Source organism: Echeneis naucrates, chromosome 12 (assembly GCF_900963305.1).
Source record: "Echeneis naucrates chromosome 12, fEcheNa1.1, whole genome shotgun sequence".
Taxonomy (NCBI): domain Eukaryota; kingdom Metazoa; phylum Chordata; class Actinopteri; order Carangiformes; family Echeneidae; genus Echeneis; species Echeneis naucrates.
This window is the reverse complement of record NC_042522.1, coordinates 8,549,237-8,572,490: the sequence shown is the minus strand read 5'-3', so window position 1 is coordinate 8,572,490 and position 23,254 is coordinate 8,549,237. Positions and strand designations below refer to the sequence as shown.

Genomic DNA, 23,254 nt, shown 5'->3' with positions numbered 1-23,254 from the left:
TTGAATTGTTGCGTCCGCACTTCACCAAAGTGGCTCCATACTCCAAGAATGTGATTTTTCTTTTTTCTTTTTTTTTTTTTTTTGTTAAACAGGGAGTTGGAGACGCGCCCTCTGACGGATGAAGTGCGCATTGCACCGGACTCAAACGCGAGGGTGTTTAAAGGGACAGTTCAAAAAGAACTAATAATAAAAATAAAACTGCCCTAACTTCACAGTTAACTGAACCCATCAACGATAACATGAAGAAAATTACTGAAAGGCCAAGTGACAAACACTGAACATCTCCTTACGATGGCGCCCGGCAGTGCAGGAAACAAAGCGTTGGAAGCAGGAAAAATGTCCAGGTGTGATGATGTGAACCCTTTAAGTGGGATGTCTAGGCAGCTGGGTCGGAGTATCTCCAGGAACAGAATAGAATGAAAACTATATTGTCATTGCACGAGCACAACAGAATTTGTTGCAATCCTGTGGTGCAGAAAGAATAAAAGTAAAAGTATAAATAGTAAAAAAGAACAGATTTAGAAATAAATCACACACACAAGCAACCCACTTGTAACCACTGCACAGCTCCATTAGCAGCATACAGTAGTTTTTACATATTGCACATTTGTTTAAGCAGCATTTAGGGCAGCAATGGCTTTTTGGTAAAAAAGAGTTAAGTCTATTTGTCCTTGATTTAAGAGACCTGTATCTCCTTTCTGATGGCAGCAGCTCAAAAAGACAGGGTGACCAGGACGAGATGAGTCCCTCATTACATTACTGACTTTTTTAAGGCATTCCCTTCCGGTGAATGGAGACGCAGCCGATGAGCTTCTGAGCGGTGGTGATGGCTCTCTGAAGTGCTTTCCTGTCTGCAGCCATGCAGCTGGCAAATCAAACGCACGTCAGGATGCTCTCCACAGCACCACGGTAAAAGGTTACCAGCAGCTTCACAGGGAGTTGTTGTTTCTTGAGGAGTCTCTGCTGGGCCTTCTTCACAAGTGCTGTGGTGTTGGTGCTGTAGGTTCATCAATGGTGGCACCCAGGAACCTGAAGTCAGCCACTCTCTCCACACAATCCCCACTGATGAACAGGAACCACCCCGTCCCAGTAAGCGCACCCCACCCCCACCCCCCCAGAGGTGGTATCATCCGTAGACTGACGGAGTTGCTCAGGTGAGAGGGGCTGCAGTGGTGTATTCAGGGTGAAGAGCAGGGGGAGCCAGTGCTGAAGCTGAAGGCTGTGGAAGTGCAGGTGCCGACCTTACCCTGGGAGGGTTCCAACAGGAAGTCATGAATCCACCAGCAGATGGAGTCTGGTAGTCCAAAGTCTTTTAGCTTGTGTACTGGCTTATGTCTACTGACTCATTATTTTCTACCCCTCTGAAGGAACTTTGAGTCAAACAAATGTATAACATCACCAAAGTTATCTAACTTGACAGGGCTTTTTTTTTTTTTTACAAAACAACAACTCAAAGAATAGAAGTTTTGCTTTTGAAATATGTGTATTTCACCAAGCAGAGTGTCTGAGGGCTGGGACACACTAAATTTTAATTCTATGGGACTAGAAGTCAGGATATCTTCGCCCCCTGCAGCTTCAACCTTGTCCACCTGATGTCTCACAGATTTGAACATTACAGAATTGGAAGCACATTACTAACAATCACTGGAGTACTCCCCCTTTCATCTAACTATGAAGAACACCACATACCAGCACACTTTCAGATGTGTGAACATTAATGTGCTTTAACTGAGTCATTAAATTCAATTAAAGGTTTTCCTCTGATGTGCTTAAGAGGAAATGTTGACAGGAACATAATGTTCATGGCTACCACTGAGCGATAAGAACGAATTTAGAGTAAGCTCGACAGTTTGCAACAGAAGTTGCTTCAAGGTACTCAAACAGAACAACACTCGACCTGCTGAATGAAATTATTCAAAAAGACACAATTAAGAGCAATCAAAGGGGAAATTGGTTAGAAAAACATCCGTTTCAGAGGCAGAGACCTTGAGCAGGACCAGACAAGTTGGCTGAGAATAAAGAGCAGGTAGTTGTTTGGCATCGGAATTTATCCCATGAGACCACAGGCCAATTGCTAAAGGTCAGCTGTAGGCCTCATGTACACCACAAAGTATCACACCTCTGTGATCTTCACAGCATATTGTGTTTTTGTGGTAAATAGCAATTAAGGTAAGATTTCAAGTTGTTACACATTCCGCAAGCACTTCATTATTAACATAATGATGCTGGGTAGAGATGCCCTTTGCTCTAAAAACATCCTCAGTTTTTCTTGACTAAAGTCCACAAAACGTCCATAAAAATCTGCACACAGTCAGAAATATTATTGCGAAAGGCTTTGGCTTCAAGCAGCCCAAAGTGTGCAAAGAAAAAATCTCCACAAGTCTGGACTGTTGACACAAGGCAGGTCGGGTCCATGTATTCATGCTTTTGATTCCAACTTCTGACCCTATAATCTGCTGCCTCAGCAGAAATCCAGATTCATCAGACCAGGCTACATTCTTCCACTCACCGTCCACTGTTAGTGAGCTTCTTTCCACCACAGCCTCTGATTTCCCTTCTTCAGCTGACAGGAACCTGACGCGATCGCTTGCCGCTGGAGGTGATGCCCCTGTAGGATCAAAATGCAGTGTGTTGGGATACTTTTCTGTGCAGCGCAAACGGTTATGATTTGCTGTAGCTACAACCAGTCTGGCCAATGTCCTCTGACCTCTAACATCGAGCAGGCGTTTCTATCCACAGAGGTGCTGCTCACTGGATGTGTTTGGTTTTTCTCACAATTCTGAGTAAAAACTCTGTCAAGACTGTTGACTGTGAAAATACCAGCAGTTTCAGAAACACTGACAATAATCAAGCAGTAATCAGAGTCATGTAGAAAATAGCATTAGCAGGTAATAAAGTGATTAAAAAACACCACGCAAAAATGGTTGGAGGTGTCCTCTCTACGACTGGCCTCTTACAGCTTGTCCAATCATACCTGTCATCTCCTGGTGATGCCACAGAGCGCACAGTGTGTGGAGCAGACAGACAACGCACTGAGTAGGCCTGTTTTCACAGATCAAAACAAGAAAAGCATGAGTGTCGTCACACAGTCAATGATGGATGAATTCTATTTAGCTGCTTCAGTTTGAGGCATCTCTTGCTGTCGCACTACCACCCATTGCTTGTTGAAAACGTCCTCAGAGGAAATAACTTTGAATACGTTTTACAATGATTCTAATCAAAAATCAGCCTTTACACAGACGTTGCGCAAAATGTCAAGATGAGCAGTAACAAGACATGGCTGGGAGATTAGCATGCAAATTTCAGTAAAGGTCCCATATTAAACAGTGATGTTTCCATGGTTTTTAATATTGGAAATGTGGTCTAGGCCCTATATTAATGTGGTGAGAATAAAGAGCTCAGGCTGCAGTGAAATGCACACTGTAGAAACAGCACCTTAAAACAAGCCATTCTGACTTCCAAAGCTTTGTGATGTCATAACCATACGCTGTAAATAAAGATGGCCATTGATAATGCGACTAACAGATTTCTTCAGAGCAGTTTTTAAGCTCAGGCTGAGCTGTGATCCTCATGCCATTCTGGCAGCGCTCAATTTAGCCTAACTCCCAGCTGATCAAGGGTGGGGAATAGAAACTTAATGAATGACATAAATACTCACCGCTGTGTGGCTGTTATGGTCAATGAAAGTAACTATAGAGACAAAAAGTGTGTTTTGTTCCAGGTTTTATATGTATTTATTTCTGCGGTGAACTGACATTTTAATATGGGAGTGTATGGGGATTGACTCACTTTTGGAGACAGTCTTAAGTGGCCATTTAAGGAACTGCATTTTTAGTACTTCCATCTTGGCTTCATCTTTCAGCACTTGAGGTTGTGCATCGGTCTTTAGAGCCACCACTCTCAGCTCTGTTCCCAGCACTGTCCGTCAGGTCCAAACACCCAACCTTGCACAATTTGCTTTCTCTGACTGTTTGCCTGAACAGCTGCTTTAAGTGCATTAAGTTGCTCAGAAAACAGCCAATCAGAGGAGCGAGAGGCTCTGATTGGCTCACTGCCCTGCTGTTGCTTGAGCTCCAGAATAAGGCCCTCGAGATGAGGTGTAAACTTACATTTTAAAACTACAAATAAATCTTATGCCTAAACTTCAAAGAAAACACCAGAGAAGGGAAACCATTTACTTACCTTGTAAAGTGAAACAACGTGCATTCAAGCTGCCATAATTCATATTTTTATATAAGAAAGGGATCAAGTGGTTATGTTCATTGCAATCTTGTTGGATGGCCAACAGATTTACCAACTAAAGCAGCTAGCTTTCCAGGAATTTGATATATGATACTGTGTCAATGATAACATGTTATACCACTGCTACTCTGGTTTGTATTGTGTTCCTTTCTATTATCTCTGCTTTCAAATTTTAAATGTCAGTTCTTATAAAAAACAAAACAAAACAATTACACCTTGCTAATGAATCGCTTAATCATCATTAAAGTGAATATGCCACAGGCTCCTTGTTAAATCCTCTTGGTTGTGTCTCATTACTTTATCAGCTCAGCCATCATTGTCTCTTCCCACCTTCAGAATCCTAAATGGATGTAACATGTTCAGCAAATTTATTTCCAGGAATAAAATAGAGCTGCACAGAAAGGTTGATCTTCCCAGTTTTTTATCTTTTATTTTTCGGGGGGCAGGGGATCGTGACTGAGATCCATCCATATGTGACTGTGGCCATCTTGAGGGGATGTAAATCATCAATATGCACGTGTGGACTTACACACAGGCTTAAGGGAGGATTCAAACAGCCACTGTCAGCTCTTCCCCGTAGACGGGGATATTGTGCGCTCTGCTCTTTTCTGTCACATTCAGCGTTTGTTTTGGGACTGACAGGTACAAAATGACCTCCAAACCAAACATGCACAATTTCTGTTGGTCAAGTAGGTATACAGAAACAATACAGATAGAGTTTGAGCGTAATATGGTAGCTTGACAACAGTGCAACCAAATACTATCACAACCATGCACTGACACACTCTAAACGGGCCATTACAATGCAATACGACTTTGTCCTTCATGTATAAACTGCATCTTTCACCCAAAAGGCCACAAGACTTATTGTATGTACATGCAGTCTGAAGACATCACAGAATTCATGCCTTGAGGTCATAAAAACCAAGTCTTGATTGACATTAAATATATGGATCGATTTAAATACACCTTTTAATCATAATTTTATATACATTGGTTTTATGGGCTTTATTTGATATATCACATGTTCAATTGCTTTTATATGCCATGGAAATAAAGATTTCAATTCATGGGGGGAAAAAAAAACTCTTCTACTGAATCAGACCTCTGAATGGTTCATTAAAACCTCTCCTAAATCTGACATTTGGGGGCATATTAAAATGTCCTGGGTGGAAAGCTGTTGTTAATGTCCTTTGTGTGATGCATTCTCTGATGTACAAATGGCCTTTGAGTTTGGTTGATGGAGCCTTGAGATCACTTAACCTTTAAAGACCTTTTTGAACAGCCTCATCAGCCTAAAATATGGCCTACAAATCTTTAAGCAGGCCTTTTCCAAGGGGAGCTGTGTTTCGCCTGTCCAGACAGATAAATTAAGGTCAGAAAAATGACACTTCATGACAATCCAGAGCTTTCTTCATGACAATAGCTGTAAAATGAATGTGGGGAAATATAATGCTCTTCTTTCCCCAAACAAATACTGTTTGAGTGCCTTGTTGCAAGGTACGTAATCTCTGGCTGATCCAGGGATACAGCTGAGCATAAGCTGGTGGCCCTGGGAAACCCCAAGTGAATACACTGGATGTTATTGTGATGCAGCGCAGGACTGCAAAGGAGCAACTTCAAAACCCCTTTGTCACTTAGATTATTAATCACTATATGTTATTACAAGTTGAATTTGGATGAAGAAAGATGCTTCCACTTAGCTGAGAAGGGTTGTACTATCAGCTAATTTGTGAATATGATCCTTGATATGCTACATTAGCATAAATCGTTGACTGAGTGGAAGTGCCTGCATGTGCAGTTCATTCTACGTACCTTGATTTAAATTGACAGTGAAGCCCACACTCACTGAGTTTCTTAGCCCACCCGACCAATTGGCCTTCAACTAGGTGGTGAGAAGAAAATGAAAACCAAGGATCCATTAATCAAAACAAACCCCTGTCTCTTATGGGATGTGCGCGGTGTGGTCTTTTTAACATTGGATCCATGTTCATGTGAGCGATGGCCTGTAGTGGCAGAAATGACTAGTTGTCACTGAAGTTGCTGTATTGATCAATCAAGCCCCAAGGTTGTCGTTGGCCGCCGGGTGGCATGTTCTATTTGGCATGATGGGAATGCAGGCCACCAAGTGCACATCTCGCTGTGCAAGGACAGTAAGCTGCTCTGGGAAGCTGTTTTCCCAGCATGCACAATGAATGCATTCTTGAGCTTAGTTCCCTATGTTCAGGAACATTCTGTCTGTTTTCTCTGTTTCCTGCTCACGAAAACTCCTTTAAGTTGTACTTCTCTCATTACAGGAGATTTGTGCCTAAAGTAAGGTAAAAATAATGATGTGAAAAAAAAAATACACATATATACATACACGTATATATCAAGCAGTCATGTAACTCATTCCAACTGCAGTATTTCCTTCAACACAAAAGTGAGACTAGAAAAAGCGTTGTTGGTCAAGTCGAGGATGGCGCATGATTGCCATCTTCTGGCTGATTACTGAACCAGAAGCCAGATATATCCAGCCTGTTTCATATTTTCTCTGCCAGTATAAGTCAGTTCCTCTGCATCACAGGCTTCTGGTGTAAACCTCCATGACTGCATAGGTCCAGTGTTCTAGTCCATGTTGAAAGAAGCTAAGCACCGAGACCCAGCGGAGCATAAGCTGGCAGAAGCACCAGCTGTTTGAACTGGGCGGCTTTGGGAGCGTGCCAGTTTCAGAGCAGTTGGCAGGCTAGTTAGAAGTGTGAGTTTGTTTTTCAGGAGAAATGCCTTCCTTTCACCTTGGCACTCTCTACAAAAGAGCACAATATTGAGGCAGTTTTGCACCTATTCTGCTAAATAAACACAAAGAAACTCTTGAATAGGAAAAGAAAAAAAGAAAAAAAAAACAAAACAAAACAAAACCAAACAAACAAAAAAAAAACAAAAAAAAAAACAGAAAACAGCCTGTTCTCAAGGTGAGCAGAAGATTCAATATTCGGTTTAGAAGTGTGAGTGCAAAGCCTAAAAATAGACTACGTCTGATGAATATGTAGATGAAGCTTGATGATGTTACTGGTGTCAAAAAGAGGAAGTTTAGTTTTTCTGTAGTATATTAATATGCATGACAATTCAGTATTGGTCATGAAGAAGAGACTTCCCTGAGGAATAATGTTGAACTTTTATAGCACATTCACTATATCAACAGTAACCCACAATCACCCTAATTAAAATATGACAACATAAAGGGCTCCTTAAGTGATATTCCTGCTCTTTGGACTGCTTTTTCATGTCCAGACAGGCCGTCTTCATGTCCACACAGAAATAAGAAATACCCAACTGTTGAAACTTGAGAGACGAATGAGGTAATCAGGAGCAGTTCTTGCTCCGACTTTTGTCAGAGTTGCACTGTTGTTGCGTGGCTCGACAGTTAGGAGAGCTGAGCAGATCTGAAGGGTGTTCACTGCCTTACCATCTAACAAAAAAATGCAGGACAGGAGACACAAATAACAGCAGACATCGGGGATCACTTTGATGGATGACTGAAGTCTAGTTCGAGTTTAAGTTGACTTTCATACCACATCTAAAGAAGCCTGGATGGATGGAAAACACAATTAAAAGACCACATCATGCTGAAAGGATTCATTAGACGTCATTCCTACTGGAAAATGACCTTTAAAAAGGTTGTTTAACAGCTGTCAAACTTATGCAGCCTGGAACGATTATTTATGGAGCTCCGAACAGTAGAAAATTTAGATCCAGGCTCTGAAACAACACAAAGCAATATGCTGAAGACAGGCAAAGGCGATTTTCCATCTGATCAGACCTGAACAAAGGTGCTTTTGGAACAGAGTGCTACAAAAATATATTTTTATGTATATGGGATATAGAATATAATTTTACATGTACATATTCTATAAAAATGTTCTGTCTCCATTTAATCAAACAGAACTTCATAATAAACCACAGCCGGTTTATAACCAAAACGGTGTCCTGCATTCCCATGTTGGACACATCAGCCCTTGAAAACACAAACACCGCTGACAGAACATGCCTTTAGCCTTCAACTTTGCTCAGACTTTTTTTTATGAGTAACTGGCATCAAATAAATCTTTTTTTTTTTCTTTTGATTTATGCACATCTGATGCTCTTTGCTGAGAAAATTTACTTGCAAAAAGAGAGAACTTTTCTTTCCCAAGTAAAATAGAAAAAAATCCTGACACAGATAGGGTGAATCTTTGAAACTCCGTTTTTGTTTAACCGGAACTTTAAGTACTCTTTTTGAATCATTCCTGTTTTCTAATAACAGTATTAGACATATACTGAAGACATAAATATGCACAGCACATTTTTTTTTCTTTTTTTTTTTCTTTAGGTTCTTGTCCTACAGATAAGGAATTTTGTCCTCTTTTATATATATATATATATATATATATATGCACAAAATGCATTACCCATTTTATATATATATATATATATATATATATATAAAATGGGTAATGCATTTTTAGCTGAATGACCCAGCTGAATAGAAAGAGATGTCCAGTATAAAAGAACATGGCTACATTTCTATGATTTGTTTGAAAAAAAGTCCTTTAATTAAACAGAAGAACATGGATAACAAAAACAGGATATTGGATGAGTGTCAGGTCTTATGAAGTGTGCCCGAGCTCCAACAATGCATCTTCCATCTGTGTTGTGAATCTATAGTGTCTGATAAGAAACACTAGGATATTGCGATTTAGAGAGACAACATGAGAAACTGAACTGAGAACCTGTTGTGCAGGAAGTAAAATTTGGAACACAGTGAACGTTCATCAAATACAAAAATAAACATAATTGACATTATTTCTAAACTCTGTTGGTCATGAAAGAATAAATAAATAAATAAATAAAATCAGGTTCTTAGAAGCCACTGTTTTCTGAACTGGACTCACTGGAGCTGCTCGGGGCAGAATCAGAAGAGCTGCTGCTGCTGACATTTTGAGTTGCAGCATAACTGCTTTTCTCTGGATAAAGGGGATAAAGAAAAGGGCCATTATCAGTTAGATGCTACAGATGCTGACGCATTTTGGCATTTGCATTATTGGCAACTTAACACCTTAACTTATATGTCAGGGGGTAAAAACTGTGTAGAAACACTTACTTTGAAATTTCTTAAACTTCTGATACAGACAGGACTTGACATATTGCTGGAGCTCCCGCAGGGTTGATGGCTTCAGCATCTCAAAGTCAATTTCAATCTCATCTGGGTTTGTGTCACCCATTGAGGGCTCTTGTGTCTGAATGATTTGCACCACCCGGCCCAGCTTGATGCCAGGTAAACGGTTAATGTCCAGGCTCAGCTGCTGCTTCTCATCATACGTCATCGGCAGACATTCATCATTTGAATCAATGTCTGTTCTCCCCTTCCACAACCGGCTGAAATTGAAAAAAAAAAAAGCAGAATTAGGTGTCTTTGGAGCCAACACACTATACACACAAAGTTAAATTATATAAAATATTTATATCATACCTGGAATTTGAATTGCCTTTTCTTTGCCTGTCATCCTTTTTCTTGTTATTTTCTTTATTCTTCTTTGGTTTAATAACAGAGCCGTCAGAGAGTGCAGAAAGTTGTTCATGAACAGCTTTGAACTGTACAGAGTGTAACAGAAATGGGTAACTGGTGCTTCAATAATATTCAAATCAAAATTCCCCGATAAACAACAGCCTGCTGGAGCTAAGAATGTGGTTGCTAGGAAGCTGGAGTAGGTGACTGCAGCTCAGCATCTGCTTTTAGCAGTCAACACTGTTGTCTCCAGCTGATAGTCTTGATGGATTTATTTCTCCATGTTTCACATCACAGAGCCAGAGATTAAGTTGGCAGAAATTGTTTAGTCATGTTATCAGAGTGCGGGTTAAATCATGTTGACAGTTCACATCTCATGGCGCACTAAATCTCTTTTACAACGTTGCTGTATAGGAGCCAATTTATTGGTTATGTGATCCCATTGTGTTTATGATCACAAAGATGCCACTACTTATTGGCAGATTCATGGGCAAAAAAGAAGCACCAGCCTACAACATGTTGGTTCATCTAAAATGAGCAGGTATTGTGTGAAAGCTGTGCCATCATTTCTGAGATAAAATAACAGGTCAAGATCTTCACTTGTTTGGATGCAACAAGCCTTTTTTTTTTTTTTTTTAACAAAGAGAGGTCTGTGCAGGAACCCACCTCTTCTGCACCCACTTGTTCTTGCAACTCAGCAAGGCGGGTGGTGTGCTCCTCTGCTGAGTCTGATTTGTCCCCGCTGAGTGAAGTGTTGCCACTTATCCCGCTGGAACTAGGGCTCTTAGTGGACATGGTGTTCATTGGGGAACTCAACTCCACAGGCTCATCTGGCATCTTTGCAAACCTCTTCTCAAACACGCCCTGAGCATATGAAAGCATGAGGAGGAAGAATTGAGTGAAATCTGAGGCTCAAGAAAAAGGAAATTTGATTTCAAACCCCTCAATTGTTAGATTTTATCACTCAAAACGCACCTGGAGTTTTCTGGCCTTTGTGACCACATCATGATGGGCAGGGTTGTATTTGTAGCAGTTAGAGAAAATTAACCTTATATCTGCAGCAAAACCTTGTGCATCTTGGTACTCTCCTGCATCCATCTTTATCTGTTAAATAAAACTAAAGGTTAGAGAATACAGTGACATTGACCCTACACCAGAATGTGTTTGCATATGTATGTATGTATACATAAAAATATATGGGCATGTACTTGAACAGTGCTTAGGTCCATGGGGTATTTGATGATGTCATGGTAATCATGAAGCTGCAGAGCTTCAGCATCAACAGGCTTGTAGAAAGGCCAGGCATAAGCTGAGTGCTTTTTGGAGAGCATTTCTTTCAGGATGTTGTTGCAGTACTTGAGCTGTTGGCTCTCTTTGCCCCAGTCAGTTTCATGTGGAGGTGACTCCGTCTCGCCAAAGCTGCTCTTTGAAGGAGTGATGGCTCGGCCTGTGCTTCCACGTTTCCTCTTGCTTTCTGATGAATCGCTGAAATTGGTTATGGTGCCTGCTGAGGACAAAGCGGTAGCCTCTTCTTTCCTTTTCAGCACTTTCCTCTTCGTTGATAAAAAAAAACAAAAAAACAAAACAACAACAAAAAAACAAAAACATAACATTATAAACATTCTCATGCTGTCAGGTTTTAAATTAATATGATTGAGTGATACAAATGGTGACTCACTTTTATCTGTGGCGCAACTGAAGGAGACGTAGTCACAGTCCCATTCTGCCCACCTGTAACTGCATCATCACAAAAACCAGAGGGGAAAAAGAGCAAATACAGATTTTAGTGCCGAAGGTCTCTTCAGAATTTTCTATATTTTTGCTAAGCAAAAAACTGAGACAGACTGTAGTGTGCTGTACGCAAAAACATTTGTGCATAACGTGCAATAAAAGCACGGCAAAAACCATTCCACATTTCACACATTTATGTTGCTCTCTGCAGTTTTTCTCAAGGCTAGAAAATTTGTGCAAGCACCCAGGAAAAAATGCTTTTATCACAATTATAATCCATGTGACATAATTGAAGGGGTTATTCTTAAGAGTCTGCAAAATTAATCTGTGAAAAAGTTAAAGGTAGAAGAAAATATAGCTTGGGAGCCTGAGCAGTGGCATGTATTACAAGCTAATCATGCTTAATTAACAAACAAAAATATATATACGTATATATATAGAGTTACAAATAATGGTTCATTACCTAGAGCAGTGGTTTTTTTGCCCTTCACCTTGCCTGCGTGAAGTAAAATCTCCACTTCCTCTTGAGGCATCTGGGAAACTTTTTGCAAGAAAATCTTCTCCAAGGCAAGGGCCATCAGCACTATGTCATCTGTAGGCTAGACACAAGAAGAAAACCTGTGAGGATTTACATCCTAACAAGCAAGATGAATTCACAATCCTGACACTCCTCACCTTGTTATATATGTAGCAGTTCGTGAACATGGTATTGAAATCTTCCATACATTCACTGGCACTCCAATAGTAGTTGTTCTCTAGTCGTTTCTTAATGGTTCCCATGTCCATCGGAGAAGTTATTATTGTATGATAATCCTGATCAAGAATAAGAGTGAACATCTCAGATGAATATAGTCTTACTTTTGTCCCACAACATCAAAAGGATCTGAAGGAGTCTAAATAAGCTGGATGTCTTATGAAGTAAAAAGGAAAAATACAATTATTACCAAACTGTCCGACCTTCCTTTTCACCTTAATAGTTGAGTGTCTTTTTACACAAACTGTTTATACAGTAGCTGTCCAAAAATGTAATGTGCGCTGCTTAAATTTTGATAAAATTTCAACAAACAAGAACAAACCCTTTAACAAGGCATCGGGCCATGCAGAAAAACCTGGTCTTATTTGCTCTGGGCCCTGAGATATCTGTCTCTGAAATTTCCGCCTCTCAAATGATTCAGTAGTGATAAATGAAATTTAATTTCCAGACAATTACATGAAGAGTCCTAGCTGATAATATAATTTCAAAATCTTTAACTAAGGCATGAAGTTCAAAAATAAGTAAATCATTAAAATGCAGCAAAGCTAAAATGACAGAAAAGAGTTTAAGCAAAACACGCAGCGCTGTTAGCTATTACTAATTAAGGGTTGGAAAATCTAATATTGAATATAGATGAGACGTAATGTGACCGATTCCTGTGTTGTGTTTTTTAAGTGGGGTGTGCATGCAGTTTTGGGAAGCAACCAAAAACCAAGGAAGAAACAAAGACAGCTTAGAGAGAAACAAACACATCTATAGCTGCAATTAAAGAGGTATGAAATGAGAGGACAATTGATGGAGAAACTAATTCACTTCAATAATAATAATAATAAAAAAAATACTTTTTTTCTACAAGTCGAGGTAAACCCATTAAATTTAAATCACAGTTACACTGCAGGGATTGGATGGGGAAAATCCCATCCAGTTCAGGGATCAAAAGCCTGTTCACTTCCTTTTTTAGTTTGTGGGTAATACTTTTTGTGGAGTATTTCAGAACATTATTTGGCACATAAACGACAGAATTTAAAAAAAAAAGAGCTATATCATTGGTTCAGTGTGAAATTGACCATATTTCGAAAAACAGATTTACAACTTGCTCAGGGCTCGACAGATGCAGTTGACTGGTGTTTTTCAAGACTTGTTTTCTGATGTGTTTTTGATTAGCAAAAAAATAACATCAAGAAATTACAGTAGTAACTGTTGTATTATCCGTATTACTGATGAAAAGCACAGTAGAAGCAGCCTTGAAAGTCTGATGGACAGTTACATGAGATGGCGTAAGGCAGCTACTCACTGGTAGTCCAAGAGCGACTGCATCGACAGGCTGGTAAAAAGGCCAGGCAAACTGGTGCCGCCACAGCGACCTGATCACCACGTTCTGCATGAAGTGCAGCTGGTTGGTCCTTCGACCTGGCTTGCTGGAGTTGGTCACCTCAGGAGGTGGCGGATTCACAGCTTGTGAAGGATCTGAGGTTGTCTCTGTTGACATGATGTCAGCAGCTGAAAGAGACTAGTCTTGAAGGAGTGGACACACAAGCTCCAACGGTATCTGTTATCTCCTGGGAATTATGTAGTTTTTGTCCGTCAGCTCATCAGAATTTCTCAGGGAACATCTGCCACCTCCATACATAGTTTTCATACAACACAAGACCTGTTGATATTAAAAACAATGCAAGCGATCAGTCCAAGAACAAAATATGTTGACGTCTTAGTCTACTGCAGCTGTAATTGAATCAGATTTTTCTCCTAGTATGGGCTATATCCCAATCAAAATGATAAATGTTATTAGAGTACAATTCCTTGGATCACCAAAGCTGTGATGCCATATATATATATATATATATGAATATATATATATATACACACACACACATTGCTTAAAAATGTTTAACCATTATTATTATCCATTCATTTTTGCATGGACATGTAATATTTAAAGATTAAAAAAAAAAGTTTCAATCACTACACATCTCACATATAAGTATTGTGGAGATGCTGTTTTGAGCACTGGACCAAGGGTAGTTCTCACATTAACAACTCAAAGAAATTCCTCTGCCAGGGCCAAACAAGTCAGACCAGACTCCTCCAGAGACTAGAGACTAGATCAGAGATGGGACCCTTGCAGAGAGTAGAGACCAGACCAACTGAAGAGACGAGACGAGAGACTGGACCCCTCCACAGAGAACGGACCCGTCTTTTTTTCGGAATTAAAATGAACGTGTCTGTCAGGAAAATTCTCTGAGAGGGTTGGGCCTTCATTACTTAAAACACTGTCTTGAGGTTAAATTGGCCGGCTGAATTTCTCTTATCTCCATTATTGTAGTTTCCTCCTTGTTTTGGTGCTGACCATGCATGTGTATGATCCAGAACCAGCTCTGTGGTGATGTCAGACCATCCAGCATCCAAAATGAAGGCAGACAGCCTGCGGATTGGTTTTATTTAATTATTCTACATTGTAGTAACTGAGTATTGCAATTCTTATATGAATCGCTTTGTTGGCACACCCTTAGAACTTAGGGGAAAAAGTTGTGGTAATTGTGTGACTTAAGATTACATTGGACGTGCTTATTAAAATTGGGCATGAACTGAATGGTTGGCCAAAGACAAAAAACAAACAAACGCTAAACACCAATCTGATCAAATTAATAATCACAATTAAATTTTGATGTTTATCTAAGTAATTGTCATCATAGATCAGAGAATAGTTTGCATTGCTTATTTGAATTAATCTGCCTGGTAGTTATCCACATGCACAGGTACATGAATTTAAGATGGGATGTGCTTGTCCTGTTACTTTAGTCATTTGCTAACCTTTTAGAGAAGTGGAGGGACACATATCACTACTGGTGACTTAATTGTTATTTTAATGACAAAGCTGTACAGTTTTATACAGAATTGGCATGAAAAATTTTATGTTGGGGGTGAAAAAGATACCGGCTGGCTGTAGAGCATTCACCCACTGTGGCCATTTTCTTTGGAACGGCCTCCCATCACTTATTAAAAAAAGGTCACTAGGTAGACATAAAACTTACCCTATTCATTTTATTACAGCCTACCCTACCTGACTTTTATTTCTTTTAATATCCATAATATCCAACATAGTATTGCTGTTTGTTTGCTGTATATGTGTCCATTACAAGCCCATTGTAGTATTTATGATCCGCTACATTCTTAACATCCCTTTTATTTGATGTTACAATTGTTGTGGTTAAAATTTGCGTTTTGATTGTATTTTTTACTCTCTCTGTGTTTGTCCCATGCACTATTTTGGTTGTAAAGTGTTTAGAGACCATCCTGCTTGGTGATTCCACACTTTAAATAAAGTTTGATTGTTTGTTGTTGTCACGTTGAACAGGAATTGCAAAATAGCCAAAGTTTTGAACAAAGTTGGGGGTTGGTCAAATAAACTAGCTTCAGACTTACTGCAATTACTAAACCAACCATATTTCATCCATGACGCTTTCACACAATCAATTAAACGCTGGACAGAGCCGAGAAGACCTTCACTAAGTTGGGTAATATAAAGAAGTTCGGTAGTAAAAAGTAGAAAAACCATCGCAAAATGCATCCACAAGCTAACGCGAAAAGTTATACCAAAGCTAATGCTTAGTTTCCTTAGCTTGGCAGTAGAAAACACCCTTAATGCCATCATTGGTTTAACACAAGATTATATTACACACTTTAACGCTTTTAATGTTGCTATTTGCATTTTTTTTTAAATATATATATATATAGTCCAGTATCGACAAGTTTCCACGCAGAGGCGTGTCGGAGCTAACCTGTAGCTAGCGCTCGTGCTCGGCTGACGGTGGCTCGAGCAGGAACTTCTTTTCCGGGTTCCGTGACGTGGCGTGGCGTGAGAGCCAGAGGGAACAACATCAACAAACCACGGATTATTATTATTATTTTTTTTTAACCGACTCGTCCAACTTATTCTCTGATGAAGACACGTTGGAGCGACACTTTAGGAGCTGCTGTGCTTCTGAGGAGGCGTCGAGCCGCACCGAAGCCGGACTACAGAGTCCACATCAAGCCCACAGCGGGCCTTTACAGCAGATTTAACTCTGCGGACCGATAAGTTCCCTCCTCCTGACGCTGCCTCTTCTTCTGTGGTGCAAATCTGCGGTTGACAAACCTCCTTAAAGAGGTCTTACCGCCACCGACTGGACCGGAGTTTAGCCAAAGTGATATATATATATATATATAACTTTTAAAAACACCAGATATCTGACCTGCAGTAATATTTATTATTATTTGTATCCCTGTTCCCTAAATGAGTCCAACTGTTTCTGGATGCTATGTACATTTATTTGTTGATATAATATATGGCCCCTCATATAACGTATAACTTGGAAAATATGGTTCCCTCTATTTCCAGTATTCCTTACCCTGGCCATTGGTCCTCATGTATTTTTCTTAGTTGAGGTTTTCATAAAAGGGACTTGTCGGCTTGCTTCGTTAAGAGTCTGTTGTCCACTTACACCAACATCAGAAGCCGATGGAACAGTTTTGAAGTGCCCTTACTTTTCATTCTGTACTTTCTAAAGACTATTTAATAGCTCATATATATCAGATAACTGTAAATACTGAAAAGATCACTGAGCTCTTGAAGAGATTTGCCCATTTTCTTTCCAAACTTGCCCATATTTGATCTCAGGGAATAAAATCGCCGCCAGCGTACATCAGAATGGCAGAGTAAGTCCCCATATCCAGCCTTAACATCACACAGGAAAGCTCTCTGTGGCAGAGACCTTGTGACCGAATTATGCTGACAGTCTTCAGTGTTCATCACATCACCATCCTGGACCGTCTTTGCACATGAGCGCTCCTCGGTGGATGATATAGTGCATTTTAACAGCCCCACGTCCGCTCTCTCGCACCTTGGCGCGTACCATAAATGCCATTTTTTGCGCTCGCCTGTCATTGCTGGAGCCCCATCTGTTGTAACTCCACACAGCTTGTCCCATTTAAGTCCCATCTGCTCAATTCCATCGGACAAAAATGTCCTTACCAGTTGTTGCCCCCTTTAGACTCCTAAGATCAAACAGCTCCCAGGTAACATCAGCTGTAAAAACTTAGACGTAAAATACAGTTAAGTATTATATTATGTGCGGGCTGTAATCCATTATACTTTTACAATGTGTCATGGGCCAATTGGAAATGGATGGCGGGCTGTAGTTTGCACACACCTGATGTAAAATAATAAACTATAACTTAGTTTAGTTACATAATGTTTGTATATTCTAAGGAAGTAATTTCAAACATTGATAATAAATAGAAAACAACTTATTGACCAAAAAAGTTTATATTTGACACTTAAAATGTCCCTCATTAGCTTCCGTTACTTATGAGCGTAGCGCGCATGCGCAGATATGTAACACCACACCACATTCCCCGCGTCCCCTGCAAGCTTCCTTCTCGCAGACAAACGTCCAACAACGATCCGACTGAAATCCACTTTCCCCACGATCGTCTGAGTTATAAATGTAGCTTCGTTACTCTCGCCTGCCTCCACCCGGAAGTGACACTGTGGACGCGGAGCTGCGCTAAATTCCCGGTGAGTACCGCCTGGCCGCTGGCTCCTCATTGTTTGAATGGAGGGCCCCTCCGTGGCAGCTCTGGCAATTTGTCAACAGCATCAGTGAATTCCAACCAGGCGCCTCAGTGATCGGATCGGCCTCAGCTCCAAGTCAGAACCAGTCCGTTTAGGATCGATCGTTATGTCTGCCAATCCTCTCATCCCCGCCTGAAAAAAAAAAAAAACAACGAAAAACGCAAATAAATTCCGGCATGTCTGCTGCGGTGTCCGTGTCTCTGTTTGGATTGGAGGTTTCGCTTCTGCCTTTGTTTGAATTTTCTGCTTTCCCCTTTTAGTCCACTTTAAACGCGCATCGCCGTTTGGCCACGATCGCAGACGACAAACACGGACCACTAACCTCATCTGACCGGTCAACGTTTGTTTACGTCCCTCTACGTTAGCAACACGGATTAGCATTAGCTAGCTAAAGCTAATTGATTAAAGATAAATCTTCCGCTGGAGGAGAAATGAACAAAAGGTGACCCATAAACAACAGACGCAGTAAGGAGAAATGCAGTGCTAAATGCAGCATTCGTAGAGATTACAGTGTCGGTGTATGGACAAGAGATCTGGCTCTTCTCTGTCAGTGGTTTACATGATTAGCATTTATATCAGAATCTGTTCATCCTGCAAGATGAATGTGAATTTTGCATATGAATCTGCTGGAAGGGCCACAGACACAGATTTGATTGTCATGGACAACAACAAAAGGCAACTTATTGTGTTGTCCCTTATTTTGTATTTATTTTTTAATTCACATAACAACGCTGTATCACAATCTGTTGTGTTGTCATACAGGGTTGAAACTGTGACTTTTTCAAATCTGGAGCTGTTCAGCTGTTTCACGTTTGAATGAATGTCTAAACCCTTGATGTTGCAGTGTGCCGGAATGCTCTGAGGCTGTTTGCACGTTGTGCTCGGATGCCAGCGAATTGTAACATCACTTACTAAGCTCTGAACAATCTGTCTGTCTCAGGATCCCGCACAATAGATGCTCATTCCCTCGCCATGGCAACAGAAGATAAGAAACCAGAGACCGATACAAAACCTCCAGTCGCACCATCAGCTTCTGCCAGTCAAAGCAAGGTTTGGCTTTGCAGAGTTTTTTTTTTTTCAGTGTTTCATGCAGCCTCTCATTACTCAGGGCTTTGTTTATGGTAATTTATGTGGGACTAATCCTGGAACATCCCGAGGTGGGATTTAGTGGAAGGCTGATGAATGTTTTTGTTTTCCTTTGATGTCATTTTTGAGAAATGAATGTTTTCCATCCTGTCATACGGCAGGGGGAGTTTTTTTAGATGTCACGTTGTGTTTTCACTTGCAGTCGGCACCTGCCAAGCCAAACTACAGCCTGAAATTCACATTAGCGGGCCACACGAAAGCTGTGTCCTCTGTCAAATTCAGTCCCAGCGGAGAATGGCTCGCCAGTTCATGTGAGCTTTTTTCCACCTTTTATTTCTTCTAATGTGATGCAACGTTTTCCTTTGTGATGTGTGTGTTTCGTCAAGCAATGACAAGCAAAGTACTTTGCCCAAGACAAATTTCTCCTTTTGGGACAATAAAGTCTGCTCTTACTCTTCCACATGCTTACACATGACAATGAAGGCACATTTGCTTTGTCTTTACAGCGGCTGATAAACTCATCAAAATCTGGGGCGCGTATGATGGCAAGTTTGAAAAAACCATATCTGGACATAAACTTGTGAGTTTAACGCGCATGTCTTTACTGCTGTGCTGCCAACGTGCAGACTTTGTGCTTAAGTTTTTAAAAGCTGGTTTGTATTGTCCGTTGTGTTGTTCGGCTTGTGAGGAGATGCTGTAGATGGGACTGCATTTGTCCAGAGGAGACTTTATTGTTTGCTTGATGAAGACAGTGGAAAGCAACATGAATGCCACATGTTTTTCTGCAGGGCATATCTGATGTAGCCTGGTCCTCTGACTCCAACCTCCTGGTGTCTGCATCGGATGACAAAACTCTGAAGATCTGGGACGTCAGCTCAGTAAGAGAGCCAATGCAAAAGTTTTGCACAACTGACTTGACAAACTCGTATCTCGTAGCATTGCACGCCATTTGGATCCACATCAGCGGTTTCAGTCGATGTTAGGTTTTAATCCCAGTGGAAGCTGCAGCTGCTTCTTGCACGTTAGCTGGAGAAGGTCTAATCCCTCTTCTGTAGCGGGAGGGGAGTAATTGTTCACTTCTACTCTGCTGCCAACCAGAATGTGGCATTTGAAGTTGGTTTTTTTTTGTCTTTTCTTTCTTCCAGGGAAAATGCCTAAAAACTCTAAAAGGTCATAGCAACTATGTCTTCTGCTGCAACTTCAACCCTCAGTCCAATCTCATCGTGTCAGGATCGGTGAGTACGAAGCCTTTGGCATGAAACAAGCAGTAAATGGAAACCAGAAGTTAGACCTTTTCTCTGAAACACTCCCTTCAAGCATTAAAAGCATGTCTGTGTGAGTTTTTTATTATCATTATTAAACAGAGACAAATGTTTGTTTGCTTGTTTTTTTTTCCTTCTTCTTCAAGTTTGATGAGAGTGTGAGGATATGGGATGTGAAGACTGGAAAATGTTTGAAAACACTACCAGCTCACTCTGATCCCGTCTCTGCTGTAAGTTGTTGATCTCAATGTCTAACAATTGCTGAATCTTGCAAACTGAAGATGAACTTTATGCCAGTAATGTGACGATCTGTGTCGCCTCTCAGGTTCATTTCAACAGAGACGGCTCCCTGATTGTGTCCAGTAGCTATGATGGCCTTTGGTGAGAGCAAACTCAATAATTTTTGCACAAGTATCATACAGAAGAAATTTCCTGTTGGTATTTTTAAATATTTTGTATTCAGACATGTTGCATACACACACACACGCACACTATACACTATACACTATAAGCTACACTATGTTTCTTGTGACAGAAAGTGACATCTTTCCACATGATACACATTTCTGTGATTGTTTGTCTGTCTAGCCACTCTCTCATAGAGACAGACTCACATAGACTCTCTATGTGAGTCTGTCTTCCACATAGAGAATAAATGCTCTGCTTCATTGCACCTTTCTCTCTTGGCTGTCTGCTGATGCTGCCTAAATCCAAATTTCAAGGCAGTGGACAGAATATGTTTAAGAGCCTCTGCATGTGGAATATGCTCATTGAATGTCCTCATAGAATGTCTCTAACTGCTGATTTAACTAATTTCTTTTAAAACATTTACAGCCGAATCTGGGACACAGCCTCGGGCCAGTGTTTAAAGACACTCATAGGTAAGATCATCCATGATGTGCAGCACATGTAGGCCATCCTCAGTCGCCTTGACCTGGTTCTGTTAAATCTGTCAGTGTTTCTCCCTGAATTGCAGCATAAGTATTGTAGTATTGACCTCTGCTCATGTGCCCACTTTTCTCTCTTTTACGTGTTTGTCAGACGACGACAATCCTCCCGTGTCGTTTGTCAAGTTTTCCCCCAATGGGAAATACATCCTGGCTGCTACATTGGACAAGTGAGTGTGGAGTTAATATTTCATCAGCTTCATTAGCACATCTTTTCCCCAGCAGAGGACAGTGTAACACCACAGTGAGCTTTCCTTGGTTACCTGTTCAATTTAAACTGCAGCTACATTAAGTGAATATAATGTTACATTGCTGATTTCATTTGTATTTACTTCTCAGCACACTGAAGCTGTGGGACTACAGCAAAGGAAAGGTGAGATCAACTGTTCTTGTCTAATTTATAAGATTTACTCTTTGAATTTTTACTCTTCTTCTTACTTTTTCTTACTTTTATTCTTTTTACTCTTTTATTCTGACCTAAAAAGAAAGTCAAAATTAGTATGAGTTTGGCTCACGTCTCCAGCATAGTCTCATATTTATATGCAAATCTCCAGTACAATGTCAATAATAATAACAAATTTGAAACTGAAAGCTAAAAACGTTTTTTCAAATATAGTTTCATCTCGTTTACCATTAAATACAGTATTACAGTTAGTATGAGATGTTTAACTTTTCATTACATTTACCCTTTCCAGTGCTTGAAAACGTACACAGGCCATAAAAATGAGAAGTACTGCATATTCGCAAACTTCTCCGTTACTGGCGGAAAGGTAAGAGCTCCTGTTCCTCCAAGCATGTCTGGAGTGTGAAACCTTGACCCCGCCCTGCTGTTTAATTTCCAGTGTGAGGGACTTTATGTATTTATCTCCACTTGTCAGTGTGTGCAGGTGAGCGTAAGTCACACCTAAACATACCCATCCGTTCTCTTGCAGTGGATCGTGTCGGGCTCAGAGGACAACATGGTTTATATCTGGAACCTGCAGACGAAGGAGATTGTGCAGAAGCTGCAGGGCCACACAGGTACGGCGACGCACTTCCTCCCTTGTTTTCTCTGAAAGTACGCATTTAAAGAAGGCCACAAGTTGCATATGGTGAAATACATTTTAAAGAAAAAATATTTGATGAATGGGATAAAAAAAAAAAAAAACAATTTTCCTTTTTGTCTTTTTTTTTTTTTTTTCCCCCCCAAGATGTCGTCATTTCGACCGCTTGCCACCCGACAGAGAACATCATCGCATCCGCAGCCTTAGAAAATGACAAAACCATCAAGCTATGGAAAAGCGACTGCTAAGCCTTCTTGGATTTTTTTTTGGGAGTGGGGGAGGTGGTGTTCATTCATGTATTTTTTTACATTTTTTTATTATTATTTTCTACATTTTGTTGTAAGGACTTTTTTTCTAAAAGAGAGCACTGGTGGATGCAGGCGGCTTTCAGGTAAGGCAATCCAGCGAAGAGAGCCCAATGAAGAGACGCATCATCCATGCACAGTATCAGTACTTCAGTACGCTGAAGTGGACGCGCCCCCCGCCCCCAGAGACATTCCAACTGTCTTTTTGGTTTTACTTTTTTGTTTCCACATGTGCCAGATTTTGCGACTGCTCTGGTGCTTCAGTATTTTTTTAACACTGCATTAACCCCGCACTGCTTCTCATCAGCTCCCACACAGTCATCTCTGGCCTTTCTTGTGTAAAAAAATGTAATGATCATTTGGACGTTTTTTTTTTTTTTTTTTTAAACTATGAATTCTTTTGTCTGTGTTAATGTGTAGTACCGTCTAAATTACTTCAAGATGAAGATGCGACTTGGCCATCAAGCTTTAGGTAAAAAAAAAAAAAAAAAAAGAAAACAAAAGTACCTAAGGCTGTTTTTCTGGTATTTATACAAGTGGTGCCATTGTTACCATCCTTTTTCTCTTTGATATGAAATGTCAGTTTCAACAAGTGCTGTGCTGTATCATATTGTCAGAGCAGAACATAAACCAAGTCAAAAATGTGATGTCATATAACAGCTGCCATCGAAAATATCAATACATGACCTTTTTTTTCTTTTCTACTGTCCTTTTGGAGGATTGAATTGATATCAATTCTCCCTGAA

At 40.3% G+C, this 23,254-nt stretch overlaps 2 protein-coding genes across 4 annotated transcripts; one reads left to right on the top strand and one right to left on the bottom strand.

Annotated features, from left to right (window-relative positions):
* Window positions 1-8,795: 8,795 nt before the first annotated feature.
* On the bottom strand, window positions 8,796-16,323 carry LOC115051607 (bromodomain-containing protein 3-like). Of its 3 annotated transcripts, none has more exons than XM_029515091.1 (11): window positions 16,031-16,323; window positions 13,546-13,902; window positions 12,173-12,310; window positions 11,961-12,096; window positions 11,445-11,503; window positions 10,975-11,319; window positions 10,742-10,870; window positions 10,433-10,630; window positions 9,731-9,852; window positions 9,362-9,636; window positions 8,796-9,224 (listed from the first exon to the last, which is right to left on the bottom strand). In XM_029515091.1, the coding sequence occupies exons 2-11, from the start codon at window positions 13,738-13,740 to the stop codon at window positions 9,121-9,123; spliced, it is 1,701 nt and encodes a 566-aa protein (XP_029370951.1). In that variant the 5' UTR covers window positions 13,741-13,902; window positions 16,031-16,323; the 3' UTR covers window positions 8,796-9,120. The 3 variants fall into 3 exon arrangements, with proteins under 3 accessions (XP_029370951.1, XP_029370952.1, XP_029370953.1); XM_029515092.1 differs by having other exon boundaries at window positions 9,731-9,792; XM_029515093.1 differs by having other exon boundaries at window positions 9,731-9,792; window positions 10,448-10,630.
* Window positions 16,324-17,640: 1,317 nt separating this feature from the next.
* wdr5 (WD repeat domain 5) lies at window positions 17,641-23,022 on the top strand. Its single transcript, XM_029515098.1, has 14 exons — window positions 17,641-17,808; window positions 18,806-18,915; window positions 19,154-19,262; window positions 19,458-19,531; window positions 19,740-19,829; window positions 20,097-20,186; window positions 20,360-20,443; window positions 20,539-20,594; window positions 21,048-21,094; window positions 21,255-21,330; window positions 21,500-21,533; window positions 21,856-21,930; window positions 22,093-22,180; window positions 22,351-23,022. Exons 2-14 carry the CDS (start codon window positions 18,838-18,840, stop codon window positions 22,449-22,451), a joined length of 1,002 nt encoding a protein of 333 aa, XP_029370958.1. The 5' UTR covers window positions 17,641-17,808; window positions 18,806-18,837; the 3' UTR covers window positions 22,452-23,022.
* Window positions 23,023-23,254: the final 232 nt, after the last annotated feature.

What these genes read in the sequence shown, in the direction of transcription:
- LOC115051607 (XM_029515091.1), bottom strand. Translation starts at nt 13,740, where the DNA reads ATGTCAACAGAGACAACCTCAGATCCTTCACAAGCTGTGAATCCGCCA. An exon ending in TGGACCTAAGCACTGTTCAA is followed by an intron (nt 10,871 to 10,974) that starts GTACATGCCCAT and finishes TTTATTTAACAG; the next exon opens with ATAAAGATGGATGCAGGAGA. An exon ending in GAAGTTTAAGAAATTTCAAA is followed by an intron (nt 9,225 to 9,361) that starts GTAAGTGTTTCT and finishes CCCTTTATCCAG; the next exon opens with AGAAAAGCAGTTATGCTGCA.
- wdr5 (XM_029515098.1), top strand. Translation starts at nt 18,838, where the DNA reads ATGGCAACAGAAGATAAGAAACCAGAGACCGATACAAAACCTCCAGTC. An exon ending in ACTCTGATCCCGTCTCTGCT is followed by an intron (nt 20,444 to 20,538) that starts GTAAGTTGTTGA and finishes GTCGCCTCTCAG; the next exon opens with GTTCATTTCAACAGAGACGG. An exon ending in AGTAGCTATGATGGCCTTTG is followed by an intron (nt 20,595 to 21,047) that starts GTGAGAGCAAAC and finishes AAACATTTACAG; the next exon opens with CCGAATCTGGGACACAGCCT.